We start from the raw sequence: 24,959 nt of genomic DNA on the forward strand, positions 1-24,959 counted from the left end.
AGGTCAGTCAAATTCTTCCACCCCAAACTCGCTCATCCATGTCTTTATGGACTTTGCTTTGTGCACTGGTCCAAATCATTTGGTGGTGTTTTTTTTTTTTTTTTGTTTTTTTTAATTGTTGGTCTTTTTTTGTTTATATTGCAAAACAAATGAAAAACCCAATGGTGATAAAATACCAGCATAAGAAAGCTCTATTTGTGTGAGAAAATAAAAATAGTGTTTGGGCAAAGTATTGAATGACTGCACAATTGTCAGTTAAAGTAGCTCAGTGCCAAATAGCACACAAAAAATGGCCCTGGTCATGAAGAGAGTAAAATCTTCCGGAGGGTAAGTGGTTAATCCTGAGGCTATTCAGCAATTGAGCACTTGATTTCCTTCTAGCTGTTCCAGCACACTCTGTATATGCCCACACCAAACATGGCGGACCTGTACAGGAAGTGCCGCTGACAGAGAGTTCCCGTATAGTCCCCGCCCTCTGCCCGCTCTTCCAGTCCCCGAGCTACGCATGCGCGTCCTGCGCTGACTGACCTTGCTTGTAGTCACCATGTTGTCCCGGAGCAGCGTCCTCATCTTCCAGCCAGAATGGTGAGAAGGCGGCCAGCGCCTCATTCCTGGAGACAGGAGGAAGGGAGGCGGGGGAGAGAGCGGCGAGGAGGTTTTTGGCCATGTGTGCCTGTGCGGGGTGTCCTCATTGAGGGGGTGGGGGTGTACTAGGCCGCAGCCGGCTCCCTGCTAATAGAGGTGTCACAGACAATGAATGTCACAGGAAAGTTTGTAGACTCCATAGACTGTCCCTGTACTGCGTCCTGGCATTGTTTCTGTATGGCGGGGGGAAGGTGACCTGTGCCTGTATGGAGGGCATATGGGGGGGGGGGGGGGAGGTCATGGCCGGGGAACCCCCCCCCTGCTGTCACCCTGGAGACCCCCACTGACCTTCACATTTCCAGGCTGATAAATACTTCTGTATAAAGCAGCATCTTAAATCCTGCAGCTTTATCCGGATACAAGGTGACCGGACACTCAATCCTCTCCTGTCATCTGTCCAGGATTTCTGATTCTGTCTGAACTACTTTGTGATCCGGACACTTCTAGACACATGGGGGAGAGTGACACGATTTGGAGAGCTAGAATAGAGTGGTGTCACCTTCAAACCTGATGATTGATCAGCGGGAGAGCTCTGCTCTCTCCTGTCTGCGTATTCCCCGTTATCACACCTACAATGCACGTTCAGCTCCTTGCGCCCCCCCCCCCTGCCCATGTCCTAGCGGTTTCCCCCCGACTTGCCCGTGTCCTAGCGCTCCCCTGCCCGCGTCCTAGCGCTCCCCTCCCCCCTGCCCGCGTCCTAGCGCTCCCCTCCCCCTGCCCGCGTCCCTCCCTGTGCCCGCGTCCTAGCGCTCCCCTGCCCGCGTCCCTCCCCCTGCCCGCGTCCTAGCGCTCCCCTCCCTGTGCCCGCGTCCTAGTGCTCCCTGCCTGCGTCCTAGCGCTCCCCTCCCTGTGCCTGCGTCCTAGCGCTCCCTGCCTGCGTCCCAGCGCCTGCGTCCCAGCGCCCCCCCCGCCTGCGTCCCAGCGCCCCCCCCCCCCCCGCCTGCGTCCTAGCGCTCCCCCCCCCCCCTGCCTGCGTCCTAGCGCTCCCTGCCCATGCCCTAGCGCTTCCACCCGTCCTAGCGCTCCGCCCCCCCATGTCTTAGAGCTTCCCTCCTCGCCCATTTTCTAGCGCCCCCCCCCCCCCCCATGTCCTAGTATAACTCTTGTCAGTTTTTATTGCTGTCTGTGCCTCCGTTAGGGAGCGTCACCCTCTTTATTTGTCCTGATTTAGGATTACCATTATCATTAAAAGTAAAAGAAAATCCTAAATTTTGGGTTGTCCGCAGAAAAGTAATAGAGGGGAAATCTTCCAATGGGGACACTAGTTCTGGGGTCCCAAGGAATTCCCTTAATTTGCTGGGATTTCCTCTTCCTGTTTGTCTATGGGACAGGAAGTGAAGGAAAATCTCTGCAATGGGACACAGATGGTGGAAAAAAAAAAAAGCTGACGGGTTAGAACTCTTCCTTGCTCTATCCAAAATAACAAAAAAGTTTTGCCCATAGTTCTACTGTAAAGGATAACTTCACCTTTTACATTTTTTGCAGCTACAAAATTGTGTATTTTTTTACACTGCAGCCTTAAAAGCATTACACCTGCAATCAGCAGTTTCCTGCAGAAGTCTGTCAGCTCTCTGTTCTTGCCCCCCCCCCCCCCCTGCATGGGCAGACAGTTACTGAACTGCAGGAAGAATCAATGCACTATGAGAGCGCTCACCAATGCCCTCTCAGTTCATTGAGAAGTACAAAGTCATCTGCCACAGTGGCTGACGGTACTTGTAGTTCATTCATTCTCAGGAAGCTGTGAAAGAATGAGATGTCTGTGTGGGCATAGCCCCGCACGTCCACCTTATTTATAAATTGTGACAGTGCACGGAAGATCCCCTGCCTGCCGTCACAAAGCGGGGGGTGCTGGCAGAAGGAGGTGGGTGTATAGGAGCGCATGCTTCTAAAGGTGAACTTTGCCTTTATTATCACTTTAAACTTTGCCTCCCCATTGCTCTTATGCTTGCTGCTTGAAGTTAGTGAGAAATGTCTTTAATCCTCTCCCAATTAGTCACATGACTGCAGAGCTCTGGTGTGAGTGGCTGGTGGGCATTGACTGTTTTAGGGGAGACAACACCCTAGAGCAGTGGTTGCTGGTAGGATGATGTTACTGTTCTACACCATCTAGCTGTTTTTGGGGCTGGACAGATGGGCACACCTGCTGGAGCTTTGCAGTCACTTGGAAATAGATTAAAATAAGGAAAACCCTATTGGGGTTTCCCACAAACTGAATACAGCAAATATAAGAGCAATGGGGAGGCAACGATTAAACTGTGGGTTATATTAGTCTGTCCTTCTACTATAACGGGACATTGTCACCTTGCCAGGATAGGACAGAGTGACATTGAGGGGAAATTACTTAGACTGGAGCCACTGTGCATGGTAACCAGTCAGCTTGTATGTTTCATATTCAAAGCTAAGGCTCCATTCACACAAGCACACCTCCAAAGTTGCATGATTTCCAGTGCAACTTTGGTCCGACTTTACGCTCTTTGAATCAAAGTTGCATCAAAAATTACATTAGAGTAGTGCAGGCACCTTCTCAAAGTCGCTGCAACTTTAATGGTACATATTCAACCAATTTGAATATGTTCCATTGAAAAGAATGGGCTGCAACTTTCAACTTGATGTCCAAAGTCGCATAAGTGTGAATGGAGCCTTATCTAAACAGCCTGAGCCTAAAGCTAATTGGTTGCCATGCACAGCTGCTACAGATTATGAATGATCTCCATTGTGTTTATAAAAGCCCCCCACCCCTATTAAGCTGGTCATACATTATACAATCTAATTGTACAATTTTTCTTTAGAGTTACCAAAAATCATAGATTGAGGACAAACCTAAACAATACTTTCAATTTGTATGTAGTCAGGCAGGCCCTTGCACTACATACATAGTTGAAGGAGATTGTACAGGAATTGTAGAAGAGAATTGTATAACGTATGGCCAGCTTAATACTTCCCAACCTCTCCTTTCTGTGATGCAGCCAGCACTAAATTTGAGCCGGGCGCTGTCACATAGGAAGATGTCACATGGTAATCCATATGTAGAAGCAGTGTTATTTTCTGTCCCGGGAGTGCCCGGAAGATAAGTAAATCAGTAGTAGTAAAGGGCTCCTTTACAAACACTCACACTTTGCTGTGAATGGGTGAGGTGTTTTTTTAGGGCTTGTTCACACTTTATGCTGGTGAAATGCTCTATTACTATGCAGGAGTGTCTGTTCTGGCCAGATAGTCACATTGAAAACCATTGTTTCCTGCTGGTCCTTGTGGAGACATCAGCACAAGTATGAACAAACTCTTAAGAACTTGTTTAAAGTGTACACCTGTGGAGGGCCGTGTTTACTCGCATGAGGATGCACAGGTGTTCTGTGCATTACTGTGTAGGCAGACTCATGGATGCTAGTTGGGATGCAATGGCTGCATAGACCAAAGAACCAAGAAAGAAACAAATCACCGCTCAAAGGCTGTCGGCTCGAATTGTAAAATCCCGAGCAAACTGTGGCAATCCTGCAAAACTGGGTGCTGGCCAAGGTCTGCAACCTGAGAAGTCCATATATTGTGTAGAAAGAAAGCGGCACCTCCAGTCCCAGGAAACTTGAATTTATTTGTTTCAATCAAAAGTCCAACATCGAACATATATACAAGACAAACTGGATCAGCAGACGCGTTTCACACCATGGTCTTGTATATATGTTCGATGTTGGACTTTTGATTGAAACAAATAAATTCAAGTTTCCTGGGACTGGAGGTGCCGCTTTCTTTCTACACAATATATGGCTGCATAGACACCACTGCTGCTCCCAATTTGGTATCTGTGGAGGTGCAGGGGCGTCTCCCTGAATGCAGACTGTGAGTTCAGGGACACACGCTCACACAAATGTCAAATTGGGAACAGTCGCTGTGTCCTTATTAAAATCAGCGAGACTGCCTGCATGGAATACATGCGCACCCCTGTGCAGGTAAACATGGCCCTCCAGGAGTGTAGGCTTTAGTGCGGCCCATCTGAACAAGGCCTAAAGCAAATGTTCTAAATTAGCAATAGCCACTATTTTTATTGCATAAATCTGGGCAGCTGTGAAGCCACTTCGTTAGTCCTAAAATTCTAGTACAGAAAGTGGGAAACATGGTTGGTTTTCAGATAATTCTATTATAGATAAAATATAATGGTTCTTTAATTTATTTGGCTACTTTTAGTAATGCAGCTAAGTTGCTGTTCATTGCTTATTTTTAAACCATTGCATTAACAAACTTCGATATGTCTATTACATCTCTATTTTAAAAAAAAATGTTCTGTTCTTTTTCTCCTGAAGGGGTCAAGTCAGGAACATGGCAACTTTAAAGGACAGTAAGTATCTTTATTTTAAATACCATTGGTTATCAAGTCAGCCAAATTTTGTTTTGTGTTTGTATGCAAATGTGCTTTGTATTTCATTGTCACTCAATTGTTTTACAGTTACACAACGTTTGAAATCCATCAAGAACATCCAGAAGATTACCAAATCTATGAAGATGGTGGCAGCAGCAAAGTATACAAAAGCTGAGAGGGAGCTGAAACCAGCTAGAGTATATGGAACAGGGGCTTTAGGTACTTCTGCTAGATCATTTTTGTCTTTTTGTCCAGGTTTGGAGCAGAGTGGTTAAATCTGAACTCCAGGATTAAAAAAAAAAAATCCCTTGTAATGCCCCCCAAAAAGGTTAAATGCTTGTTAAGTTTAGAGGTAGAGAAATAGGCTGTAATACTCTGTCTTAATTCTTGTATCAGCATGCTCTGGCACAATCGTCTTCTATTCGAAGCTTAGGGTTGTAGGCGGTCCCGTGCCGTTAATGCATATGAGGAAAATAGGAGAAAATATATCATGGGACTTTCACGGTCCTTTAAAATACAGCCAAAAATATGACAGAAAATGTATATGTAAAAAAGTATACATTTTTATTGGTACAAGCGTAAAAAACACCAGCATAAGAGAAACTTTATTACATAAAGATAAGCATCAAACGTGCTTCTGTCTGCTTTTTAAGCTGACCGGTTTCGCTGCGTCAGACTGTGATACTATTGGTATACAAGTAATAATCAGTACATCAATTTAATACATTTAGCCAGTTACAATTACATCAAAATATTATATTTCCAAAGAGGGGGACAGGTCATACCTGTAGCATGAAGCCTGGAATTGTAAGTTGTGACTGTGTGAGCCTGAATCAAGGAGCCAGGAACATGTACCCAGGATGCAACCTCCAATGCCTAATGGCCACCCGCATAGAGGAGTAACAGGAGTTAGAGTGTTAATAAATATATATCTACATTAGCAATTACTCAGCCAGGAAAAGGACAGATTCCTCAGAATATCCAGGTGGATGTAAAAAGGGGTGAGCGCTAAAGGCGCTTCACAAGAAGACAATGAAAGATCGTAAGAATCGCAAAGAACTTGCTGCAGGAGACAAAATAATCCCTTTCCAGCAAACTGGGGGGTCATCTGCAGACGCATCAATTGTCAGATAGAAAGCCTACAAAATAAGGATAGTATAGTGCTTTATTAGGGCACACAATCCTCAACGCATATGATGCAGGACTACTGGTTTCTTCATTGAACATAACATCATAATGAGACCAGGAGCTGGAGCACCAAAGAGAAGAGGCTTTTGGGGACTGGTCACACAGTGTGGAGGAAGCTTGATAGAGAAAGGAATAAGGGAAGTATTACTCTACCCCTAGACTTAAGCATTTAACCCTTGCAGTGTGGGGAGGCCCCACTGCAGGGTTTATCTTCTAATGCCTGTAATGGGGCTTTCAGTGTTTGCTGGTAATACTGTTTTAGGTGGAGCATTTTATGATTTTGAAAACGTAATCATTCTAACTGGAAATTGTTTAACAAAAATTACAATTATTGGCACATGACTAGGTTGAATTTTAGGACTGCAGATATGGTATGCCTTAACTACATGTTTGTAATGTGGAATGTCAAACATTTTCTCACTTGGATCTAGGCTACACTGGAGTTTTTTTTTTTTTTTTTTTATAATTTGATTGTTGGATTCCTTTTTTTTTTTTTTTTAATGTGGGTTTTTTGAGGGAGTTAGTTAGGCTGGCCATAGATGGTTCCAGCTAAACCTGCCATGATTCAAACCATGTATGGGCAGGCTGAATGCACCCAAGTTGATTGATCGACTTTGGTACAACCAGCCTGCCAGATTTTACATATACAATTATTGCTAGCCGCTAGCAATAATCACTGTGTTCTTGCGGGGACGGCTTCTCTTGCCTGGGAGAACACAATGACTTTGTGGGAGGGATTCCTGACTGTGTTGATGAGGAAAGTAAGCAAATTTCATTCGCTCGGTTTATGGCCGGTTTTAGTCTATCTTAAGTCAAAACACTAATTCAGATAATGAGATAATGAAAAGATAAGACAAGATGCTGTTTTCTAATTAAATCATTTTGATTTCACACAAAAAAAATCAATGATTTAGACATAGTGTTTGGAGCCCGTTTTTATGTTTAGAGGGTATGTTCATCTTTCAGAACATGTTATCCCCCCCCCCCAGCTTTCAAAGTCCATACAGCGGTGCAAACAGCTGGAGGGAGACCGTGCAGAAGGCTGGCATTGCACCCATGAACCTCTGACTGCAGATGCAATGCTTTAGAAGCCATGTAGGAAAAAATAATAATAAATGCATTTTTTTTTCCTGCAAAAATATGTGCTTTTATTATATTTCTTTTTAGGCTCTTTCCACTAGTGCGACTTGTCGTGCGACTTTGGAACCTTGTCGCATGACAGCTCACAGCCCAGTGATTTCAGTAGCACACATTTCAATCTATGCGGCTAAGTTGCCGAGACTTCAAAATTGTGGCTGCGACTTTTTATTTAATCAGAGTGTAAGTCGCAACAAAGTCCCACTCCAATTTGCACGACATTGGCATCTCACTAGTGGAAACTAAGTCTTAATGGTGACTTTATCCTTCACTTTCCTATTAACTTTATTCCTGGAGGGTAGAGTATAATAGTGCAGCACTGTCATATGAAACTTTTGAATGCTGGCAATGGTTTGTCGTACATGAATCAGTGAGCAGTGTACTAGGGATCGACCGATTATCGGCAACCCCCGGCCGATATGCACTTTCCCCGATATATCGGAATCGGCCCTTGAGGTTACCAATATTGGCGATACTTCAGGAAAGTGCATGTACCGGAGTGATGCCTTCAGCTAGAGGCATCACCCCGGTACCGGCATCCATAGCCGACGGTCGGCTGTCTTGTAAAGACAACCGATCTGGCTGCCACTACAAGGAGCAGGGGGGGGGGGGGGGTACTGGAAATTCTCAGAGATAAATAAGCTTAAAGTGCAGCTGTGCCCAAATTTATAGACATTGAAGTTTAACAAGCAGTAAAAGTGCTCTAAAAAAGCCAATCTCTAGCTGTATGCATTGTGAAGTAATTCATCCTCAAGACCCATTGCAAAGATTTTAAAGTCCTATTTCTGTCAGTTTCTAACAGCCTAGAAATGCCTAATTGATTACATTAGAAAGCAGGGTGGCTGCCGTTTAAAAAAAAAAAAAATAGGAATGGTGCTATATGTTTTGTGCCTCTGTTGTCAACTTTGGAGACACATTTTTCCACAATGGCTATAGTTGGGTGAATGCAAGCTCATTTTAAAGGGTTTTTATGGCTTGTTCAGAATATTTAACGTTTTTAGAATTCATAGTCTAGGCACAGGTTTATTTTATAATTCCTTTCTATACCAAAGCTTGTCTGTTGATGGAAATTAATTATTGTGTTTTTTAACTGCATATACCCAAACAGTATAACAGTATTAGTGCACTTCTAAAAATGCAAGTTCTCTGACTGTTGCTGGCTCTAAATAAGTGTGCAGCAAGTGAGGTTGGAAATTCTGTTCAGCATACTGGTGCTGGTTAATAATAAAACCTCTGGATCGGTGTAACAGTCAAGCAGTTAACATTTTCAGAAGTCAGTAGTAGCAGTCTGTATCTTTCTCAGAACAGGATTTCTTAAGGTATATTTTTCCTATCAATTGTATAAATTGTTTTTTGAAAGTGCTAAATATTTTTTTTTTTTTTTTTCTTCCTTTTATAGCATTGTATGAGAAAGCTGAAATTAAGACTCCTGAAGACCAAAAAAAGCACCTCATTATCGGTGTGTCCTCTGATAGGGGTCTTTGTGGTGCTATTCATACATCTGTGGCTAAAGCTATTAAGAATGAAATTTCCTCGCTTGCTGGTAGTGGAAAAGAAATAAAGGTGATTGGAGTTGGGGACAAATTGAGAGGTTTACTGCAAAGGTAAGTATGAACATGTTTAATGGCAAGTAAGATTGATTCATGTCCAACTCAGGCAATAATTTTTCCACAATCTAAGAGCCAGAGGACAATTTATGTTGGCCAGGTAACATCTGCTTTCATTATCAATAAGCTTATAGTGGGGTCAGCCAAAAAGGCTACACAGTGCAGTACAGGTATTTATCTTTTCATGCAAAAAAAAAATGGTTGTAATGAACACTTTATAGACAATACAAAACAAAGCTTAAACTGGGAAAATCATTTTAAAGTGATATTAACTGGTTGCCGACCGCCGCATGACTATATACTGCGGCGGTCAGCCCCGGCCAGGCAGAGTGGCGTATGGGTACGTCACTCGCCTGTCACTGACTTGCGAGCCAATTGCGGGCGGGCGCCCGCCGCGGCTCGTTCACTGACAAGTCAGTGCGTGTGACCAGCGGACCCGATGTCCGCCGGTCACACTACGATCGCTCCGGTGAAGGGAGAAAGGCGGAGCGGCTTATGTAAACAAGCCGCCCGTCATTCTCCTCGGTGTAAAAATGAAGATCAGACGGTTCTACTATGTAGGACCATTGATCTTTGTTTTTACACCAATAGCAATGTCCCTACACAGTTAGAAGCACGCCCCTAGGACACACTTAACCCCTCCCTCTCCAATACAGTTAACCCCTTCCCTGCCAGTGTCATTTTTGCAGTAACAGTGCATATGTATAGCACTGATTACTGCAGTAATGTCACTGGTACCCCCAAAAGTGTCAAATGTCAGTCAAGGGTCCGATCTGTCCGCCGCAATGTCGCAGTACCGCAAAAAAAATCGCAGATCGCCGCCATTACGCGTTAAAATAAAAAACACCAAAAATGACAAAAATCTTTCCCATTGTTAGTAAACGCGATAACTTTTGCACAAACCAATCAAAATACGCTTTTTGCGTTTTTTTTTTTTTTTTTACCAAACATATGTAGCATAAAACAAATTGGCCGAAAATGTTAAAACATTTTGATTTTTACATTTTTTTTTTTTGGGGAATTTCATATAAAAAAATGTGAAAAATATTGTTTTTGCAAAATTGATCTCTGTACATTGCAGGGATTTTAACAAACTTTTTTGAGTCTTAACTTTTGTTGTTCTGAAGAAATCCATGTGTTTGTTTACAGTTTGCATCCATGTGGTAATGTAATCTCAACCTTTAATCTTAATTATCAACCAACTGGTTCACCTGCAGGGCACTAATGCGGAAAATTGCAGAACCTGCATCCCTTTAAGCTGGATACACACTATACAACTTTTGTTGGTAGATTTCCATTAGATTTACCTTCAACTATGTAGTGCAAGGGGCTGCCTGATTGCATACAAATTTGAAAGTGTTTAGGTCTGACCTCATATTATATGGTTTTGGCAAGTCTGAAGGAAAAAAACTAAAGAAAATTGTATAGTGTGTATCCAGCTTTTTTTTTTTTTTTTTTTTTTTTTTAAAAGGTAAACTTTATTGAACACATACTTTTGATATTTTTTGTACTTATTTGTATTACATCGAAAAAGAACCCATGAATAGTCCAGTCAGTGTGTATAATACATAGTGAAAGTAAGGGATTCATCATAGTATTCACATATAACAGCAAGGGTCATGTAGGCTATCAGGTTATCTACCATTAACGTAGTAGTATGGCAAAATGAATGTCACACTTTTAATTTATAGTATCTCGTCTCAGTCTATATATTAGGAGATGTAGTGCCATCAGAGTTAACCCAAGTATTTCAAACTTTATGGAATTTACAAGGGCAGCCTCTAGCTTCATACGTCAATTTGTATAGTGGAAGTGCCTCATTGACCAATGTCAGCCAAAAGACTTCAGTAGGAGGAGTGGAGGATTTCCACTGCATAAGTATGGCTTTCTTGGCATAATACAACACCAGTCTCAAAAAAAGCTGAACGGTTTTAGATAAGGATTCATCATCAATTTACCCTAGAAGGCATCTCAAGGGATTGCATATGTTAGGTATCAGGGAAATTGAGCTAATAAATGCAGTCACCTCCGACCAGAACGTCCTGACAGGTGGGCATTCCCACACCATATGATAAAAAAGTGCCATCAGCTGCGGAGCAACGAGAGCATGATGCCAATGATAGTCTATTTAGCTTAAACAGATAGGGAGTGTAATATGCTCTATATAAAAAATTTTGTTTGAATAACCTTGTCCCTGGAGGAAATAACGGTAGATACCTGCAATGGAAGCACTTCTTGCCATATTTCCTCCGTAAGCCCCGGTATATCTGTACGCCATTTGGATTCAGTGAGATTAAAGCCTCGTACACACGCGTCGAAATTCGGCCGGGAATTTTCGTCCAACCGATCTGCCGATTTTTGGCTTGTTAGTATGATGCTTCTGACAATCGACTCTGACTTTTCGGCCGAAAAAATCCTGGTGTGCAGGCTATAAAATTTTTGTCCTCCGTCAAAACACATCCGATTTTCGTGCAGTCAGTACAGATTTCGACAGGAAAAAATCTTATGAGCAAGACTGGGCATGCTCAGAGAAGAAAGAACACAAAGAAAGCAAACCAACACATGACATCACTTCTATAGTAGAATTTTGTCGTGCGGGAAATTTCGTGTGCAGTCTAGGCACATTCCAACCAACAAAACACAACTCTGGACAAAAGACGGACGACCGGTTGGCGGAAATTCGTTGTGTGTGTACTAGGCTTGAGTCTGTCAGTTTTGGAGTGTAGTAGTGAGGAATAGTATGGGGATACAAGTTAAGATTTGGGTCTAATAAAAGACGCTCTAAAGGAGAGGGCTGTATGGAGATATTATGCAAGCCAAATTGAGTCGCAGCTGTATGCCGCAGTTGAAGGTATCTAAAGTATGCAGTTTGGGGGAGGCCATATTTTGTCCGGAACTCCGTGAATGAACGGAACGTCTCTGCATTAAATAAATGGGATATCGGCTTTACTCCTTGCCTGGACCAATATGCCCCATCTGTTCGCCTGAAAAATTCTCGCAACTGCAGGTTTTTCCATAAGGGGGCATTAGGAGAGGGGGAGGGACTAGTAGTTGACCGCAGCAGGTTTGTTGCTTTAAAAATCTGCAATGTCATGAATAAGATCCTTATACTGTCTCTACCCAGAATGGATTAACGATTAGTGAGATGCTGTAATGATTCTGTAGGATGTGAGAATCGCTGCATTATGTTCTGGGTAAAACCACCAATGAGCATGAGCCAACTGGGAAACAATGTAGTATTTATGGAGATTAGGGGCTGCTAGGCCACCTTCCTGAACTGGTAGCTGGAGTGTATCCTTGGCATATCTAACTGACTTACCCCTCCATATAAAAGATGTAAGGATAGAATCAATCTCACTGAATCTGTTTAAGAATATACACTGGAGAGTTACTCAGGACATAAAGAAAATGTGGCAAAAAGATAATTTTTTAAAATATTGATTCTACCCAGTATGTTGAGTGGGAGGTTAGCCCACAATTTCAGATTGTTGTTTTGTTTTTTTTTTTAATCGGTTAAGGAGAGGATCTAGATTATTTCTGATATAGTGATAGTTGTACTATTACCCCAAGATAGCGGAAGGTATCTACGATTTTTTTTTAATGGGCATGAGGATGGAAGAGTTATTGAAGACTCAGAATCCACTGGAAACAGGAGGGATAACTCCCAGTTCACCCTGAACCCCGAGAAGTGGCTGAAGCGGCTGATGACCTCCAATAACGTGTTTATGGAAGAAGTTGAGTCTGCTAGATAGATCCACATATCATCTGCATAAAGGGACACCACCTCCTCAAGCCCATTAATCATTAGGCCCTTAATATTCCCCCTGATCAATTCAGCCAATTGTTCTATCGCTATGGCGAAAAGCAATGGTGATGGGGCAGCCCTGTCTAGTACCTCTTGCAATAGGGAAAGGGTCTGATACATATGTATTTACTCTTAAACGGGCTTAAAGTCTGTAATACAATAATAGAATCCATCTGAGGAAGTTATCGCCAAACCCAAACTTTGCCAATACTTCATGCAAGTATGGCCATTCCACCGAGTCGAATGCTCTATGTGTATGCAGAGATATTATCCTGGAACCCATATTATCATGTTTGGTCTGGATATTGGCGACCTTGGATAAAGCTGGTATCTGCTGACTTTTAATATTAGGACACTTACCTGTTCTGGAATCCAGCGATGTCTGCGCTCCAGCCGATGTTTTCATCGGCTTTCGGGTGCTGCCACCGCTATTGCCTTGCGGCTTCACGGCTGGTTCCCTACTACGCATACACGAAGCGCGCTGAGCATACTAAATGGTGCAGCGGTAGGCGAAGGATGAGGGGTGTCAGACTTGACTGACTTGGCCGCGTCCGCCAGAAGTGTTGACGGGTACCTGTCAAAAACAGGTACCCCCCCTGCCACAGGAGACTGAAGTCCTAACTGGCTCTCCTCCACTTGGCTGACCCATGGCGGCTGCTGCATCTGCAGGACCGTGATTACACATTTCTGTCAGGTCCACCAGACCTATTCTCATCTGGACTATCTTTTGCTACCGCATAGGGACCTTCACCGGGTAGTGTCTGCCCAGTTTGACCCAGTCTATCTTTCTGATCACCAGGGTTGTGGAGTCGGCAGATAAATACTCCGACGACTCAGTTTTTTGTACTTCCGACTCATCTGTATTAATATGTTAATCTTTCGACACTGACTTGGGTGGGTGGCATTGCAGTAACTATTCTGGCCACGTCACTAACGATCTCTGGATGGCTTCTTCAACTAACAAGATTTCATTTTCCAGCAAAAGACACTCTTTTCATCATTGAAGATGCAATGCCCTCAGCTATTAACCCTCCATTTTTGTTCAGGTGATATAACAGGCTCTTCCATTCCAAGAGGAATTTACCCAGGGTTAGATCATCACATTGCAACCTCTTGGTGACAGTGAAGGGGTGAGAAAGAAGGTTCTCCAGCTCTTTTGTTTGTGTCCACTGGCTTTCAGTTAATGCAAGATTTTCATTGTCCATTTCTTCTATGAAGTCTAAGTTCAAGCAAACGCTTCACCATTAAATAAGTGCTTCCCCGGCGAGTTGTTTGATCCAAAATGCCTCCTTTTCCTGCACGTCTTTTCAAAATTGCATCTGTTTTCGGGGCCCTGGCTGCAACAGTTACTTGCCGTAATTTGCCAATTAGTGTAGCTGCAAGGCGATCTTTTAATCCATCTCTTAGGGCAAGTTGCAGTGTATGAACAGCACATCACATATGATGAATAGTAGCAAGCTTCAATGCTGCTTCAACAAAGTTGTCTAAAAAAATGTCAGCATTCTCTTCGGTTTCTAAACTTTCTCCAATTATTGCAGAGCTGTCTTCCTCTAACTCTTTTCTTTCATTGATTTTTATTAAGAAAAAGTCAAGTACAAAATACAACAAACATGGTAAAACGATCAGGCTAGACATGGTCCTGAATACCATACATATAAAATTGAGGAGTACTAACATTCAGGGGGGGACATATCCATTAACCGACTGTGTTGAGGTCAAAGAGGGTAGTCCAAAGATCCACCACCAACACGCTATGAGAGCTGAAACAGGATGCAGAGGGTCGAGTCCCCATATAGAGGGATGCAAAGCCCAAGAATAAACCACAGGCAATATACAACGAGGGTAAGGAGGAGGGTATCTCCAGGAGGGGAAGTATGAGGGGACACCATGTCCCCAATGGGTGGCGAGACATATGGGTCCAGCACATTCCCCTTCCAGAGAAAGCCCCCAAGAGTGGAAGGGCGGCAAAGAAGGGTGGCGGGGGGAGTAAGGTAGGATAGACTGGAAGGCGGTAGAAGGAAATAAGAGCATAGGAGGCTCAAGAGGTTAGCTGAAATAAGGAGAGAAAAGAGGAAAAAGAGGGTCTGGCAGCCAGATCAAATAGAAACCTGTACATATTTAGCCCAGGGTTCCCAGATGTTCTCAAATGTAATCACATTATTATTGATAATACCAGAGATTTTTTCCTGTGACATGATCCAGGAGATCTTGTTTGGTTTCCCTGATGGACACCCTGGGTGTTTTCCATGCTCTGGCTATGGTGAATTTGGCTCCCAGGAGCATAAAATGGAGGAGTTTCTGAGCAGGTTTAGAGAGTTTAGGGACCTTGATGTTGAGAAGTGCAATTTGTGGGGACTGAGCGATGGGGTGATCAAGTACTTTACGAATGATCTGGAATAATTTATTCCAGAATAGCCTAATCTTGGGGCAGGCCCACAAGTGTGCAAGTGGTCACCAGATGAACCGCAGCCCCTAAAGCACTGTGGAGAGGCGTTTGGAAACAAGCGGAAGTTCCACTTTTGGGTGCAACTCCGTTTTAAAGTTTTTTCCTGTTTTTTTTATAATGCCTGTTTTGGAAAGGGATCTTTTTCTTGGTGAGATATATATGCAGGCACAGTGAATTGTCAGGTTGGGTAGATAAAACCAGACTGCATAGGATTTTGTTGTCAGCATCAAGTATTGGGGTTTTCCACAAAACATTTGGCACTGAAAAAAAGTGTGTAACCTAAACCTTAAAAGCAAACACTAGCCCTGACACCTAAATTCATCTTACCTTTTGCTCCTAAAGGAAACCTATGCTGAGTAAAGTGCAGGGCCTGTAAAAATGGACCCCTTTTTGAACATACTATGCCTGATTGTTATGCTGGTGTCAACATTTGCTGAGACACTGACGTGAAACAAGAATGCAGCAAGTAAAGTCTGAGCTCCTGATCTCTGCCTGTTGTTTTTCTACTTTGAGATTTGAGTAGTATTGAAAATATTGGATCAGCATTGACTGGTAAGGGAGCTAGAAATATCTGGTGAGCTAAGCGATGGCTTTTCTTTTTCCAATATAAGGTTTCATTACATTTAAGTTCATAGCCTATTACCTTGTGGCATGAATATCCTAACTGACATTATTAGGCACAAACGTAATGGAAACATTACCAGCACTCAACACCCCCCCCCCCCCCTCAAAACACAATAAACCATCCTGTATATCCCAGTGATTTTACATCTCTTTATAAAACAACTTGTATTAATGTGACGTCTTCAGTATATCAAAAGTTGTCTTTTTTGTGAGGTTGTTTTAGCAAATTCTCTATTAGAAAAGGTATTTTAAATGTATTGACACTGGTTTCCCATTATTTAAGGACTCATGGTGAGCACCTCCTTGTCACTTTTAAAGATGTTGGTAGAAAACCGCCTACTTTTGGTGATGCCTCATTCATTGCATCTGAGCTGCTGAATTCCGGCTATGAGTTTGACCAAGGATCTGTGGTGTTCAATCGATTCAGGTAAAAAGCTTTCCCCTTCTTCCCTTTTTTTTTTTTTTGATGATATCGCCCCCCCCCCCCTTAATGTTTGCACCATATGATTGAAAACACTAATGTTGCCATGTATTTTTGCAGGTCTGTAATCTCCTACAAGACTGAAGAAAAGCCAATATTTTCTCTAGACACGGTTGCCAATTCTGGTAAGAGTTTGCCGGTTTTGCTATAGAAATTATTATTTTTTTTTTTTCTTTCAATGGTTTTTATTAGAGAATAACGAATGTAGGTACAAAACAGTAATGGTACAGCAAAGTAAAAAAAAAAAAAAAAATCCGTTAACAAAGGTGAGAAAACAAAATACAAAACTGATAAGTAGGTACGTAATAACCAAGACAAACGGTAGTAAATGAGTCAGAAATCATCCAATGTAAGGTATATAAAACTATGAAAGGTCATGGACCATCACGAAGGACCATAACATAAGGACACGTCCCCTATGACACCCCGAAAGGGAACACACTGTGTCTCAGGGGAAGGTGTTCCACATGAAAGGGATCCTAATGGAGAGTGACCGTAGCATACTCAGTAGGATTAAAATATGATTGCCTACCATTTGAACATAAGAAGGGTTTTGGAAATGCAGTCATGCCTAGCTGAATCAAAATATTATATCTAAACCCAATGAAACCAGAGAAGGCCCGAGACCAAGTCAAACATGATCTCTGGTCAAACATGGAAACATAAAACAGTGTCAACAATATAATCGAAATATAAGGAAAAGAGATAAGGAGAAACTAGCAGATGGGAGAGAAAGGAATCGGAGAAGAGAAAATGAAAAAAGAATGGGGAAGGGGAGAGGTTCCTGCTTGCCATGGGGATGTTGTAAAGTATCAGTCGCAAGGACAGATATTCAACGCAATTAAAGCGTAACATTTTCGAAAGCTGCCCAGCGCTCCCAGATCTTCTCAAACTTCTTTTTGGAATCCTCTAATATGCTATACATCTTCTCCTGAGCCATTGTCCAAGAGATTTTACATCTGGCTAGGCGAGGGGATACCGAAGGCAGCTTCCACTGCCTAGCTATTGTCATTTTGGCACCGAGGAAGATGTAATAGATAAGCGCTTGGGTGTGTTTAGGAACTTTGGGAATGCGGTGGCATAAGAGGGCATAAACTGGAGAAGGGTGAAGGGAAAGGCCTGTGATCTGGCGAACCATTCTAAAGATTCAATGCCAAAACATCCTAATTTTGGGGCATTCCCAAAAAATGTGGAGGAGGGTGCCAGTCAGGTTACAGCCCCGAAAACAGACGGGGGGGGGGGGGGTAGTGGGAAAGATTGTGGCCAATCGTGCAGGCACCATGTACCATCTCATGAGAACCTTGAGGTTAGCTTCCCTGAGACCTATGTTGTGTACTCCCGAAAGGAGTGCCCAACATATGCATGCCAGTCAGAGAGGTCCCATTCAAAATGTAGATCTTGTTCCCGTTTTAATCATGTAGGCGGTTTTGGTCTGAGAGTCGTTCAGTAGAGCATAAATAAGAGAAATCCTTCCCTTAACATCAAAGATTTGGGCGCACCACTGTTCATAAGGGGTGACCCGTAAAGGTTCAGGGGATTCGGTTCTGAGAGACTTAAGGAAATGTGTAATTTAAGTTAGTCGGAATTGTTCTACAGGTGGCATCTTCAACTTATTGGTACAATGAGAGTATGTTAGGGGACCTGTCCTATCAAAAAAGTGGCCAATCCTATAGAGGCCCTTGTCTGTCCATCATTTAAATGCCCCAATATCTTCACCAGGAGGAAAGGCTGGGTTATGAAAAATATGAGTGAGAGGGGCCCAAGGGGAGGTGACCTTTAGTGATTTGTGCAGCGAATCACATATAGAAAAAGAGTGAGAAAGGGAAGGAGTCATCACCGGGGGGCGATACTTGGCGGGCCGCTAAACCAGGTAGTCAATAGTGTGAAGGGGAACGGCCTGGCGTTCCATAAAGTACCAATCAGGCTTGTCCCCCTTGGAGTAGATGATGGAAAACTGAGCTAATTGTGCCGCCTGATAATGTTTCCAGAGGTCTGGTACCCCCAGACTTCCTTGTTTCCGGGAACGCAAGAGTATGTTTGTTTAACCTATAGCCCTTCTTACCCCAGATTAACTTAAAAATGTTAGCTTGAAGTTTCTGAATCGGAGATTTAAGCACTGGGATGGGAAGTGAGCGGAATAGATATAGAATGCGCGGAAGAAGAGTCATCTTGACCGCATTAATTCTGCCTAGCCAGGAAATGTGATAGCGCGACCATTCCAATAGGTCATTTAATTTTTTGATCATGGGTGGGTAGTTAGCCGAGTAGAGCTTGTCTATCTTGGCAGTTATAGAGACTCCTTAAAAAGGGATGGAATCTAAATGCCATGAGAAGGGAAAATGCTCTTCAAGTTGACCAACTAGTGATAAGGGGAGATTGATGTTAAGAGCTAGCGATTTACTCATGTTGACCCGTAGGCCCGAGGCTGCGCCAAAGAAATCAAGGAGGGAAACTATATTAGGGAGGGAGATCAAGGGCGAGGTGATGAAAAGCATTGTCGTCTGCGAACAGAGCACATTTTGTGGGTATAGTCTCCGCACCTGAGACCGTGGATATCCGGGTGAAGGCGTATGGCTGTCGCTAGCGACTCCAAAGCTATGGGAAAAAGTGGGGATAGAGGACACCCTTGCCTCGTACCTCTGCGGATCGGGATGTCAGCGGAGTAATAACCTTGCAATCTGATTTGGGTTATAGGGGAGGAGTAGAGGGCAGTGAGCGTGGTAATGAAAGAAGGACCAAAGCCACCCCACGTTTCAAGAGTGTTTAAAAAGGAATGGCCAAGACAAGGAGTCGAAGGCCTTTTGTAGATCGAAAAAAAGGAGAAACCCCTCCTGAGTTGTGCCACCATCCTAACCCGAGTTCAGTAAAGAAATAGCGTCAATTACCCTCCTTACTTGGTCAGGACCCTGTCTGCCAGGGATAAATCCCACCTGATCCTTATGTATGTGATTGTTAATAAAGCTGGATAGGCGGTTTGCTAGAATTTTGGTCATTATCTTAAGGTCGTTATTGATGAGAGAAATTGGCCTGTAGTTCCCCACCTCAGAATGATCCTTACCCGGTTTGGGAATAACGGAAATTAAAGCTTTGTTAGATGTGTTATTGAGTTGGGCACCACCCCTAAGGGAATTGAAGAACCTGACCAGGTAAGTAGACAGGTTAGACGCAAATGATTTGTAATAAGCGTTACAGAAACCGTCTGGGCCAGGGGTGGAATTTGGATGGAGGGATTTAATTACATCTAGTACTTCTTGTTCACTAAAGGGGGGTGTCGAGGAGGGATCTATGCGAAGATTTGAGTTGGGAGAGGCACGCCGTCCAAGCAAGAATTAAGGTCATCCCCCTTCTGGGGTGGTGGGGCAGCATAAAGTTGCGAATAGAAAGAGTGGAAGGAGTTCATGATGGAATTGGGTTTGCCGGTGAGATCTCCTGCTGGAGATTTAATTTTGGGTAAGGAGACCACCCTAAACCGAGGGGAAAGTTTTGCAGCCAATTTCGTGCCTAATTTATCCTGAGATGCATAAATACGAGCCCCTTGCCAGCATTAGCGAGAGTTTAATTTTGTCCAGTTCCGCTAGAAGTGGGAGAGCGTTTATGAGCTCTACTAGTCTGGAGTTTAAAAGTCTGGCGTTTTAAAATCGGCCTCCAGACGATTGATATCTATTTGTCTTTCCCTTTTGATCTTTGCTCCTAGTTGAATAAGGTGGCCCCTTAAAACCGCTTTATGGGCCCCCCAAAGCAATGTAGGTGAAGTGTCGGGGAGATCATTGAGGGGAAAAAGTCGCGAATCGTTTTTTCGATCATGGTCCATCTAGTGGGATCACTTAAGAGGGAATCATTCAATCTCCAAGGGGCAGGTCCCCTATGCAGAGAGGAGCTCGTAAGCTGGAGAGTAACGATAAGAGTGGTCTGACCAAGGGGTGTCTCTAATTTTAGATTTCAAGGCAGAGGAGATTTCATTAGTGTATTGTGTGATGCCACCTGTAAAGAAGATGCATGGGTGAAATGCACGCAGTTATAAGGGACCAACAGGAGACGGAGGGGTTCCCCAGTAGCCAACCTGTCCGGAAGCTAGTGAAGATATAGATCAACTTAGCGGATCGTCCGGACCGCAGGAACCTGGAAAAAAAGGGGAAGAGCAGTAAAAAGAGAGAGGGGAGAAAGAACAGCAAAGAGAAGAGGAACCTGCAAGAGCTTGATCTTACAGGGGGATGGGGATAACCCCCGGCTCCCCACCGCGTGTTCAGAGGAGTCCTGAGCCAGTCAGGGTGCATTCCTGCAGGATGTAAGAGAATGGGCTCCTACGTCCCAACAGGAGAAGGCGCATTCAGGCCGCTCCAACCATGGAGCCCCAGCCCGGCACTCCTGAGAAGAAAGATGCAGTAGCACCCCTAGCCAAATAATAGCGGAAGCATCAGGGGGGAACCTAAAAGGAAAGACAGGGAGGGAGAGAAGGGAAGGAAAGTGATGGGGGGGGGATTGGGGGAATGGGAGGAAGTGGATGCTGGGAAAGGAAGGGGTAGGTGGGGGGGGGGAAGGAGGGGGGAAAGGAGGGGGGAAGGTAGAGGAGGGTAGGATATGAAAGCTAAGCCAAAGGAAGGCTGCCGCCATTAAACAACATCGTAGGAGCAGAACAAAAGGGGTCAGCGGTGAGAGATACTACTTTAAGGGCTCAGGCTGGTGGGGGAAGAAACTTTAAAAACATAACCAAACATATAAAGAGATGTGAAAGAATCTAATAACACATGCAAGTATGGCGAAAAAATGATTGTGGAGAGGTAAATCAAAAAAAGGGGGGGAAAGGGCAAAAAAGGGGGGGAGGCCTTACAATAAAACAATAGCAAATATCGCAGTCAAGAAGATCTATGGGGGAAGTGAACCACCCCAGCAGGGAGAGGTCTCCCAGCGGCACAAAGTGCAAAAAGAAAAAAGGCCTGGGACCAAAAAGAGTAATCAAGGAGGCTTGACATCACGATGGCGTTTCGACTGGTGTTGATCGGTGGAGGGCGTTTAGAGGACATCGATCTGGTGTTTGGAGCGGGGCTCTGAAGGTCCCTGGTGATGATTCCCAGCTGCAGAAGAATACCTTCTCCCTCCTGAAAGCTGGAAAAGCCATAAGTCTTATGATGTTGAAAGTAAAGCTTAAAAGGGAAGGAGCACCAGTATTTCGGAGATTTATTGGAAAGAGCAGTGAGTAGTGGTTTCATGGATCTGCGGTGTTGGATCGTCATAGGTGAGAGGTCAGCAAAAAGTTGGATTCTATGGCCTTGCACAGATAGGTCCTCTTTGTCCCTACTTTTCTTCATAATTTCCTCCACCCCGAAAAAAATGTGGTTTGACAATGTCTCTCGGAAGACCATCCTTGCGGGATAGCTGAAGGGCTTTGTGTGCTCTGTCCAGATACAGCCAGTGGTCCGGAATGTCGGGGATGAGGTCTTTTTATAAAGGTTTTGACAGAAGTGGGAACATCAGTGACGGATTCGGGGACCCCCGGATCCTGAAGTTCAGCCATCTGCTCCTATTTTCTAGGTCATCCAGCTTTGAGAGTGCAGTGTCCAATTGATCTTGGAGCGTTTGGATGCAGGCAGAGTTTTGGTTGGCCCTCACCATGGTTTGGTCCACTGTGTATTCTATTGCATCCATTCTTGTGCCAATATTGTGTAATTCTGCTTTGATAGATTCTGTAATCTGGGCGGCTGTGTGGGCTAAACCTGCAGCAAGCATGTCAGAAAACTGGGCCATGAGCTGTATCGGGGTTGGAGCTCAAGGCACTAAGGCCCCCAGGTGATGTGCGCAGGCTTGAGAGGCCGGGCTATGGTGGCCTGGTGTCCCCACTAGTTTCACCATAGAGCATGTAAAAGGGATTCTGTGGAGGCAGGAGAGGCATCTGGGGGTTGTAGGGCATATGCTGGGGTCGCTGGGGAGGACCAGGGCCCAGGGGAAGCTGGTGGTATGTCCACTATGGAGTCTATAGGCCCCCCTACCTCAGAGCTACCTCGTGCTTCCTGTTCTTGTGAGCTGGCCGCCGCCATCTTAAGAGTCCTGCAGAGAAGTGAAATCGAGTCGGCGGAATACCTCCTTCCTCTGGCCCGCCGACATACAGGAGCTGTCCCTTGGGTGTGCAGGAGGGGGGATGCTGGTGAGGAGAGAGAATCTCCCAACGGCGCCGGAGCTGGGGCTCACAAAAGACCGGAGCGGTGCGGAGCTCACAGGCTAGGCATCTGTCCCGGAACTGCAGCACATGCGCTTTTATTTTTTTATATATTTCTGTTCTCCCCTATTAAAGTGATACTAGTCTCATGTTTTTTTTTTTCCTAGTTAAAAATAAGAAACATGTCATACCTGCCCTGTGCAGTGATTTTTGCCCAGATCCTCCTGTCAAATGCCCCCACAGTAAGCAGCTTGCTATGAGGGCTCCCGAACCAAGCCACAGCTCCCTTTGTCCATTCGGACACGGCCATGGCCCGGCCGCTTACTGGCTTTGACAGCAGCAGGAGGCATGTGCCTCTGGTGAGTTACCATCTTTATCACATCGGGTGTCAGTGGTGGAGGCGTGTGAGGTGTTTTGGTCCGCACATTGGTTTCCCGTGGGTCTGTATTGTCACCGGAAATAGCTGTCAGTGCATTTTTCTTTGGTAACAGGCTTTGGTATTTAATAATAACCAGCTCTAAAAACAGAATCACACTATTGCGGTCCCTTTGTTTCTTTCCCCCATTGTGGTCATCAATTGGATTGAGGAGAGACATAGAAGAAGTGTGTGCTGTATCAGAAGATATCCCAAGGTGCTATCATCTTACTGGATACAGTCATTGGGATCCAAGCCTTTGGTGGAGGTCATCATTCTTGCCGATTACCTTATCCATGTGAATGAATGGGCATGAGCTCTGGCGAGTTGCCATCTTGTACAGGATTGGTGCCTTAGTGGTGTAGGAGATAAGAGGCGTGTTTTGATCACACACAGGATTCTCTGCGACTTTACCCTTTCACTGAAGATATTCAGTAATATATAGACTCTATCCAAGAGACTTTATTCCTCACGGACTGTATTGTGCTGTCTTGAGGGGGTCACTCATTTCAGCCCTAGATTATAATTTCGTCTGCGCTAACACTGATTGGGTTTCTGTGAGATTTAATTGATTTTTTTTTTTAGAATGGCGCTGCGCTGCTGTCTCAGCCAATGAGGAGGGGAGTCCTGGGAAGCTGAGACACTCCTGCAAAATCAAGAAATACCGTACTTAACAGAAAATTATAAATGAGCAGCCAGCACAGCAGAGGACAGTCTGTATACTGTACAAAAATTGAAACCATCTGTGCGGCGCAAATATAGCACTAGTGATTAAAAAATAAATGTGCAAAAAAACACAAATGGTTTATTATTATTACACAGGATTTATATAGCGCCAACAGTTTGCGCAGCGCTTTACAATGTGGGGGAAGACAATACAGTAACAGTACAATTCAATACAGGAGGAATCGGAGGGCCCTGCTCATAGAGCTTACAATCTAGAAGGGAGGGTCAAGTGAAACAAAAGGCAGTAACCGAGGGGGAAGGCAGGTGGATAAAATGGAGTTAGTTGTTAGGTGTGGGTAAGATGGGCTTCACTGAAGAGGAGGGTTTTCAGAGATCGCCTAAAAGCTAATAGAGTAGGAGATAAATGGACAGATAAGGGTAAGGAGTTCCATAGGATTGGAGAGGCTCTGGTAAAGTCCTGGAGGCGAGCATGGGAAGAGGTGACAAGGGAGCTAGAGAGCAGGAGGTTCTGAGAGGAACTAAGAGAATGATTAGGCTGGTGATGTAGCTGGGGGCTAAGTTATGGATGGCTTTGTAAGATGTTGTTAGTATTTTGAATTTGATTAGTTGGTTGAGCGGAAGCCAGTGGAGGGCTTGACAGAGAGGAGCGGTGGACACTGAGCGATGGGTAAGATGGAGGAGTCTGGCGGCAGCATTCATGATGGATTGAAGGGGGGGTAGCCTGTGTATAGGTAAGCCAATGAGAAGGGAATTGCAGTAGTGGAGGCGCGAGATGACCAGGCAGTGAACTAGAAGCTTTGTTGTGTCTTTGGTTAGAAAGGGGCGTATTTTGGAGATGTTGCGGAGGTTGAGGCGGCAAGATTTTGACAGCGACTGGATGTGGGGCTTGAAGGAGAGTTCAGAGTCCAGGACAACACCTAGGACCTTGGCGTGCGGGGATGGGCTGATAGTAATTCCATCAATGTTGACGGAGAGATCAGGGGAAGGGGCATGTGGTGGAGGAAAAATTATAAGCTTGGTTTTGGATGGATTGAGTTTGAGGAAGTGATGAGACATCCAGACCGATATATCTGATAGTAAATTATTGATACATGCGGAGACTGAGGGAGAGAGCTGAGGGATTAGTTCTAGTTTGACTCCCAGAACTGTGTGCCGTCCAGTTACTGGGGGGGATTTTGCCTTAGATGTTTTAGTACTTCTTCAGCTCCAAGGGTGATACAGCAGAGATACCTAGGCTGGGTATCGGAGCTCCATTACATTGGTAACATAATGACTGTTATTACCACAAAAATATGTAACTATATAAGTGATAAAACATAACCGTACAATGGTACATTTTGAGTGTACTGTGACACTATTTTTGAAGTACGTGTATAGAAAAGGAAAAAGTCCAAGCTAGTGTATAAACTTTAATCTTCAATGTGT

The 24,959-nt window shown here is 44.2% G+C and overlaps 1 protein-coding gene across 5 annotated transcripts in view; it reads left to right on the plus strand.

Annotated features, from left to right (window-relative positions):
* Positions 1–468: 468 nt before the first annotated feature.
* The window catches only part of ATP5F1C (ATP synthase F1 subunit gamma), a gene marked incomplete at its 3' end in the record, with an annotated part of 34,980 nt that continues 10,489 nt past the window's right edge, over positions 469–24,959 (plus strand). For 4 of the 5 annotated variants that reach the window (XM_082253348.1, XM_082253349.1, XM_082253350.1 and 1 more), the window contains exons 1-5: positions 4,938–4,972; positions 5,081–5,212; positions 8,718–8,922; positions 16,084–16,227; positions 16,342–16,406. In XM_082253348.1, coding sequence (XP_082109474.1) covers positions 4,954–4,972; positions 5,081–5,212; positions 8,718–8,922; positions 16,084–16,227; positions 16,342–16,406 — 565 coding nt within the window. In that variant the 5' untranslated portion in view covers positions 4,938–4,953. Of the gene's footprint in view, positions 586–4,937; positions 4,973–5,080; positions 5,213–8,717; positions 8,923–16,083; positions 16,228–16,341; positions 16,407–24,959 lie in introns of those variants that run through there. The other variant, XM_082253352.1, reaches the window with a different exon arrangement.

The sequence above is a fragment of the Pelophylax lessonae genome, assembly GCF_965119305.1.
Source record: "Pelophylax lessonae genome assembly, chromosome: 4".
NCBI lineage: Eukaryota > Metazoa > Chordata > Amphibia > Anura > Ranidae > Pelophylax > Pelophylax lessonae.